The sequence below is a fragment of the Rhamphochromis sp. 'chilingali' genome (genome assembly GCF_963969265.1).
Source record: "Rhamphochromis sp. 'chilingali' genome assembly, chromosome: 10".
NCBI lineage: Eukaryota > Metazoa > Chordata > Actinopteri > Cichliformes > Cichlidae > Rhamphochromis > Rhamphochromis sp. 'chilingali'.
The window spans coordinates 14,657,056-14,665,314 of NC_137937.1; the positions used below are offsets into that span (position 1 = coordinate 14,657,056).

Genomic DNA, 8,259 nt, shown 5'->3' on the forward strand with positions numbered 1-8,259 from the left:
GCTTGCTGCGAGACCTCACACCGAGCGCATCTACTGTGCGTGGGTTGCCTGTTATCTGACCCGGAGTTAGCAATATCCCTCAAAAAACCCGAAGAGGAGAGTCCTGGCCCCTAGCCCTGCCAGTGTAGCAGAAATGATGACGGATGATGATGCAGCAGCAGCCGTTCTTCTCTGCGTGAGTAGCTTAATGTTGTTAGTGTGTAATTTACGTTGAGTAGGCTAACCACGTTATTACATTAATGCATGTAAAGTGAACTAGCAAACCTCATCATAGCTACATGCGGCTGTCTTCTTGTTTGATGGCAGATACTCCCTTCACCCTGGCCAAAAAGGCTAAAATGACCAAAGAAAAAGTGGAAAACAGTTAAACATGAGAGGTTTTGGACAAAGTTTGTGTTTTTTCCATTGATTAAGCACTGCTTCCAGCCAAGAGTGATACCATATATGCCCCATAGCTGCAGAAAAGGCACACATTGTTATCTTTTTACAAAAAACCAGCTGAACATGAGAGGTTTTTGGACCAATTTTGTGTTCTCCGTTCTTTAAGCACCGGTTTGAGCACCGTTTGAGCACCGGCACCGTTTCAAAGGTACCGATTTGGCACCGGTATCGGATAAAACCTAAACGATACCCATCCCTAATCAAGACCTGGATTAGTAGTCTTGCTCTCATGGATTTTGCTTCTATATTTCATGACTTTGTACAGTCATGTGCATTGTATGTAGTTGCTGCAATGTTTTGATCTCCAAAGTCTAAGTGCAGCTTGGACATATTGGGTCAGCCAAAGATTGTGTTTTGTGTGGATGTGCCTGCAGCAGGTTTATATAGCAGGTTTATGTGATGAGATCTAGGCATTAAAAGTCTTTTACAGGTAACTTACAGAGCTGCAAGAACACTCAGGCTTCGTCCACAGCTGGAAGTAAAGTGTCCGTTTGTGGACTCAGAGTCTAAATTGGCAAACAGCAGTTCTGTATAAAGAGGGACATATTTTGATAAGGGGTAAAAAGTCAAAAAGTAGCTCATCCACAGAGAAACTTTGTCAGTAGTTATGTTGCTTTCGCCTGTAAACCCCGCCGTACCCCGGAGCCACACGACCGGGTCCTGTTCGCTGTTGGAGCACAGAGGATTTCTATTCTGCAGTGGAGCCCTCAAAGTTCACCATGGGAAACTTTCCTCTGCTTCAAGAATTTTTGCAGAACAAAGGCAGCCAAACAGCTTTAAAAAGTATGAATAAAGAAGCACAACTTTTATTTTGTGTTTTTAATTAGATCACTTTCCCGTCCGCTGTGGACATGGAAAAAGACTGTTTTTGAAAAGGTGGGGGGAGAAAGTAGTTATGTGACAACAGAGGCACAATTTCTGCCAGCTTCTCAGAGCAATAAAACTCTTGTCTATCTCTGCATGCACACATGCTTGCATATCGGTACCCTTTGTATTTCTGAAAACTTCTGCTCCTTTGAGTGGGGCACAGAGAGGGAGAGAAGAAATGTCACCGTAAGTGTTTTGATGTAGAATCCGTTTCATGTGAAGTTCTCCTTTAGCGATGACAACTTTTCTAAACCCACTGCAAATTTAGAAATGTTTCTCATTTCCCTTCTCTCACGCTTCTCCATGATCGTAGCATCAAACGGCAGTGGGATGAGGGCGATTGAGGCGGGTCTGTGGCATTTTCTTTTTGGAATGCCGAGCCAGAATGAAGTGATTAATTAAACAGGTGTTCTCAGAGGGAGAGTGTGTGTGTTCTGGGGGCGAGCAGGTCCTAGGTGTTAATAATGTAACCGGATTTGCACTGCGGCGCCCTTATCGCTTCGTGAGCACCGTTTTATCTGCCTTCTGTGGCCACAAAGACATGCCTGTCGGGAACGGTGTCGCTGTCAGGGTGGAGGCAGAGAAATGGTCCCTTCATCTGGAGTTTATCCACTTTGCTGTGGTCCCCCCTCCCAACACCCAGCCTCTTTTCTTCTTCTCTTCTTCAGAGCGCGCGGCAGAGTGCAAGCAGCGGATAGATTTAGAAAGTGTGCTGTAGATTAGGGCACTTTTATCTGTGCACAGCACATCTTCATGTTGATAATTATTTCAGCAACCTTCATGCCCAAAGCATTATGCATTAATGAACGAATCTTAGATTTGTCAAAAATAATGCCTTCTGCTGCTTTTACAACTGTTCTCTCATTGGAAAGTTTCTGTCAAGTTTTTGCAGCGCGTTATTCTGATATAGTGACGGGTTGTAAGTCGGATTCTTTTCCCTGTTCCTCTCAACAGAAAGAGCTGAATAGTAATCCTGAATACCCAAGGATGTGTGCCTACAAATTAGTCACAGTCAAGTTCAAGTGGTGGGGCCTGCAGACCAAAGTGGAGAACTTCATCCACGAGGTTAGTGACATATTTGGGATTAGGATTCAACTTTATTGGCATTACACATGTATAAATACAGGATAACGAAATATAGTAGAAGACGTAAAAACTCATTTACACAGTTGGCTCATGAGTTATATTTAGATTGAGAGTATTGCAAGTTTGCGCATGCAATACTGTGCCTCTTCTGTCTGGGTGGGCAGTGCTTAATTAGTGCTTAATTATTATAAGCAAGCTGTAACTGCAAACATGATGAGGTAATGTTTGGGGGCTCTATAGTCAAATGGAACTTAAGCCAGTAGGATACAGTAGAGTAATTTGTATTTAGAGTTTCTCAAGTTTCAAATGTACTTATAAACACTTGACTGATGCTAAACATCACCCAGTCCTAACCAAGACTGCTGCTATCTACCACAGCAAGAGAAGAGGATCTTCACAAACTTCCATCGCCAGCTCTTCTGTTGGATTGATAAGTGGGTGGAGCTAAATATGGATGATATACGGCGTATGGAGGCAGAAACGCAGAGAGAACTGGATGAGGTGAGTGTATAAGTAGAAAATCACAGTTAAAATTTAACTTTAAGTCTGGTAAGTGATGGATTTGGTGCAAGAGAAAATAAAACTTTCCCAACCCTAAGCACTTTCTTTGGTTAAATTTCTCTTATTCGCTGTGCAAAATCCGTGTAACACCAATTTTAGTTATCCAGCTGTTGTCTTCCATTCACTAGAAGTAGAGTGTGCTAATGTGATAAAGCCGGAGGACTGCTGGAGTAAATGTAGTGGCTTAAGGGCTCCCTGTGGAGTCTTTGACCCCTAGTGGTGCGATCTAGCTGACTTTCTTTGAGTGGGTCCTGGTGTTATTTACCGAGTGCACAAGTAAAAGGCCCTTTATTAATATATGTGAATTCAAAACCTCATAGTTTTTAGTGTTTTGTTTTTTTAAAATCAATATTTTCAATATCAATAATATTACATTTAAGATCAATCGTCATATTTTTTCCTTTTCATGTATGCATTTTGTTTGTTACTAAACTTCCTTAAACTGTTTGGTAATCAGCACAAAACGGATGACTGTGAGAACAGTGTTTGTTCTTCCTCATAATCCCATTTCTATGATTGCCTTTATTGTATTTTTATCCAGAGGCGTAAGAATGGTTCTGTACAAAGGCTACAGAGGAGTAGCAAGGCCAAGTGTAGGTCTTTGTACTGCTGTTTGTTGTTACTGGTAGGGCAGCATCTTAATGGGGTTTCTGTTAGCCTGGCAAGGCTGTGCCGCATCGTGCCATATAGCTAATTATGATTCGAAACATTTCCACCGTCATCTGTAGGCCGCCTGTGTTCCAGTGTATCCCATGGCTAGTGCATGATGGTCTCGCCTCAGCTTGTGATGTGTAACAATGTCTGCCAAGTGCAGGGTATTTTTATCCCCCAACCGTAACTCTGCATGAGTCTCTATAGTTGGGGGATTAGTTTACGTTCTGTGTCCATGTTTGCACACTTCAGCATCATTTTCTTTATTTTTCTAACAACCAATCACTAAGTTGGAGTAGTTTATATAACCTAACCATTCGTATTATTATTCCATCCGTCTGTCCATTTTAATGGCTCATCCAGTTCAGGGTTGACCTTCACAGTAAACAGTGTCTGCTTGCAGGAACCTTTTATGTGTGAAAAGTCTTAATATATTGTCTCATGTTTTAAGTTGACAGAGCTTCGTTAGATGCTCACTTTAGACGACTTTAGTTTTTCTGTGCGGTGCAGTGGAACGAGCCAGCACGGCTTGGCTGATTGCAGCTGTTCATGGCATGGTGCGACTTCACTCTGCGCTCTTCGGTGTTGAGAAAGGGCTTTACTCCACTGTGTTTGTGCTTGTGTGTGCACATGCCATTTCACATTCGAGGTCCAAAAGCAGTCATCTAAGAGGAAACACTGGTGAAAAGCATCCATTTCTTCACCACAAAAACATCTTCGGTTGCATTTTTGTAATGTTTCTCTTTGTGCGATTTGAACACAGGATAACAGTGTTTGACTGAATCTCAGCAGTACAGATGTGTTTTTCAAGTGTTCATCCTGCTACTTCTGTCAGTAATCACATCATCAGTAAATACCCAGTGACCCAGTTCTGCTGGCAACCACAGAAGCCCATGCCATAACATTGCCTCCACCATGTCTGACAAATGATTTGCTAATCTTAGTCTTATTCCTTCTTTGTACTACATACTGTCTATATTCATGTTAATAAAGGCATTTTTTGATTATAGGCTTCGACAGTGGTGTGCCAACCTCCTCAAGAGTGCTCCTCAGGTAGCTAGATGTTGTGAACAGGCCTTTTCTTTAAAAATTCCTCCATTCTTAGTTGTCTTCTGTGGTATTCCAGGCCGTTTAGGGTTACTGAGCTGCCACTGCTTTTGTTCGTTTTAAGAAGGAGCTATAATGTTCGATTTGATAGCTCATGTGCAATAAAACCTACTTTTATTGCAAATTGAGAGCTCCTATGAAAGGCTAGCATACAAGTTTAACACAAGTAGTTATATATGTACACAGAAGTTCCTGCAGTCCAGTTAATCCCCATAGAAAAATAGTCTACTTCTAAATCACAGGCTTCAGTTTCTGCATCTTGCATTCACTCTAAACCTCTCCACTGCCTTGCTCTTGAAACTTCTCCAAATATCAGTCTGGGAGCTTTTGGCCGTACAAGGAGAACAAGGGAGGGATCTGGGCTGGACCGGCCAAAGTGGGCCAGTCTCAAACATTCCTGGCTCGCTACCAGCATGCAGAATTTTTGCGATTTGCCTTCGCACATCTCGCCCAGCTGAGCATGTGTTTCCAGTTTTCCCTCGGAGTAAGTAAACAGGTTGGTACAATCAAAGACGGCTGCGGCAAGCAGGGCAACAAGCCTGAACCTCAAAGCTCAAGGGGTTACCAGGGTCACATTTGGGTGGTGGTGAGAACAGCCTACACACAAGTCACTGCCCTTCACGTTCTAGACAAAGACAGCACTGGGTGAATGGAAAAACCCAGCATTAAGGAAGCTGTATACTAATAGTCATATCTGAACTCTTTAAGTATAGTGGTTGGGTGCTGATGGTGTGGAAGGAGGAGGTATGCGAGGACGGGGTGTGTACGAGGGGGTTTCAAGATGGCTCCTTTTTCCTCATTAACATACAAATGGAATTCTGCAGTTGAGAAGGAGTCTGTGCTGTGATTGAGGAGAAAGGGAGGGAGGATTGGGGGGTGAAAAGATGGAGAAGTGGGAGGGTGAATCCTCGTGCCATTTCATCAGATCTGTCTATTCCTCTGTTTAGAGCCAGTGTTGGTTTGAACTGTTCCATTAAGGTGTTCGGCTATCAGATTCTAACACTAATTGACTTTCCAAAGCCATCAGCCTCAGGGTGGGAGAATTTGAAAGTGATGCTTTTATCTACCTAGAAGACAAACAGGAGGCTTGATAAGGACTTTTGGAGCTGCCCTTTTTCCAGTTTACAAAAAGAAATGTAATGTATTTTTACTGGTTTGCAAAGCCAAAAGTAAGATTTAATGAATAGAAAGAAGTCCGACCCCTCCCAGTAACCAGCGACTCCTGAAGCCGTCATCTGAACTCTCCCTTACGTGTTTAGCTTGCATAAATCTAACGCGTGTTATTTCTCTCCCTTTCCCCACAGCTTCGCAAAAAGGGTGATGTGCGAGGAACCAGCGCTGCGGATGAATGAAAAGGATTTTAAACACCACACCCACAATGACAGCAGTTGTGAAGACTGCTAAGCGGGCTCCTTTGGTGCCACTTTTTTACCCTAACTGAATCACGCTGTGGAGGAGGGAGCGCTGCTACCTGCAATCAATAGAGCAGATCCCCGGCTTTAACCCAATCATAGTCATTCTATCCAGTGAGGAATTGATTTATAGCCACCGATACGATGCTGGCTGATGAGACTCAGGTTAATTTTGATCTTGGACAGAGAAAGGCCGGCTATGGCCATCAGGATATTGAGACCTAGTCTTCTGCAGAGATGCAAAGAAAAGCTATTTACTTTTTAAAGAAAAAAACAAAAGCAAATTCATCAGCTTGATTCCACAGTGGCAGGTGTTGGACCAAATATTTCCAGCTCCCCCAACCTCCTGTTTTTTCCCTACCAAAAAACCCCCCATTCCTCACAGAATGATGCCCTCTGTGACCTCTCTTTGTCTCTTCCCCAGTCTTCACTGTACACACTGTGGCTCAGTGTGTGGTTTGCATTCCCTGGCAGGAGACTGTTTGTCATGCTCTTGTTCCTTCCTGCCATAACCTCCATTAAGTGATTACTAACAGCCTTGGCCCGTTGTAATCCTTCTTCCATCACCCCCCTCACCTTATCGAAGCACTGCATCTTATTAACACTGACAATCATGTCTGTACAGGTATTCACTCTCACTCCCACATGCAAAGGTAACAGGAAGCCCACACACGCACTCAGTCATATGACACATGCAGTGTGCAGAGAGCATAAACATGTGAATTCATTCTTACCCATACACACTCACACACACACTCACTCACAGGTGTGGATACCTTTGTGCTGACTGATCTTTGAGAAACTCAAGCAGGGGCAGATCCTCGCGAGCTCTTTTAGCTAAAGGATGTTACTTTGAATATGTTTACAACTCTCTCCCCCACCCTATACTGAAAACAGTCGCACATAACATACATTGCAGCATTCACCTCTCTAAAAGATGTCCCTAGAGGAAAACAAACTGCACTGAAAAACAGCCACAGATGGTGCTACACCCCTCCAGCCTCTGTCACAAGCCAAACTGTGCTGCACTCACCCAACCCACCACCAGAGGCCTTTCTCGCTCCTCCGGCTCTCTGAGGTAGACAGTTTCCAGAAGGCCTCCCCTCCTCTGCATCATTCTAGCTGTGTTTACAGATTTGCAATTGCCTTATCAGTGCCTAGTGGATACCAGTACCATGTAGAGTTGCTTATGTGTCCAGGCCTTTACACCTATCAGAGCTACTACACTTAATGAACCTCTGCTGCCAGCCATTGTTTTAGCTACCTCTCTCATTTCTGACTGGCCATTTTTCCTGATGCCCTAAAGTGTGTCCACCAAATGTTTTGGAAAATGTCAGGCACCCAGTTGAACCCTTAAGAGGCACATAGGTTTGGGTTCTTTTTTGTTTTGTTCTGTTTTTCCCATGTGAGAGGATCTATTAGTATGCCACACAATATTTTATGTCAAAGCGGTTCAAATACACGACTGTGCCTGGTAGCCGGTTTACAAATAAAATGTTCCTCCAAGCACTGTTTTTATATCAATACTGTGGTTGTCTGGTTGTCATCTGTAGATATGCTCTTACAGCTCTAAACAACTTATATAAAGTTGAGCACAGAAAAGAAGCTCAGTGCCACTTCAAGCTGCTGTCGTTTTATTTTTTGCGTAGCGTAAATACACGACACACTCGTGCTCAGGAAAAACACTTTGGTGGACACACACCTCGTAAGGGTTAGCATTAGCTGTTAGCTGGTACTTCTTAGGATTCTTGATTCTAGTCTTGACAAAAGAGCTTTATCAGGGCGCAGACTTGTATGTTATTCTTTTGTTTCCTGATATGTGGAAGTGCAATTCCTTTCCATTCCCGCAAGCAGAACTTTGTTACTATAACAGCCAGCGTGCACCGTTTGTCATGTAAATCTTTACCTCAGACCAGCCATTGGAAAGAGCTGCCATATTAATGTTTTCTGGCTTTTCAGCTCTGCATCCAGCTCTCTCTCTCTTTTCTTTTTTCTTCAGGCTTCAGAATTGTGTCACATCAGCCTTGAATATTAATTATGCTTGTGTTACATGTATACAGTATGTGTGGTTTGCTCATGTGTTCCCTTGTAATGTTCTTGAATATTTGTTTGTTTTGGTTGCGTGTCACTGTTT

At 43.2% G+C, this 8,259-nt stretch overlaps 1 protein-coding gene across 1 annotated transcript in view; it reads left to right on the forward strand.

The window, feature by feature from the left end:
* The window catches only part of LOC308404933 (phosphatidylinositol transfer protein beta isoform), a 16,849-nt gene extending 9,067 nt beyond the window's left edge, over positions 1–7,782 (forward strand). Inside the window, exons 9-11 of the mRNA XM_080895241.1 lie at positions 2,263–2,373; positions 2,773–2,895; positions 6,018–7,782. Of these exons, the coding sequence (XP_080751367.1) occupies positions 2,263–2,373; positions 2,773–2,895; positions 6,018–6,065 (282 nt within the window). The 3' untranslated portion in view covers positions 6,066–7,782. The remainder of the gene's footprint in view (positions 1–2,262; positions 2,374–2,772; positions 2,896–6,017) is intronic.
* The last annotated feature ends 477 nt before the right edge of the window (positions 7,783–8,259 follow it).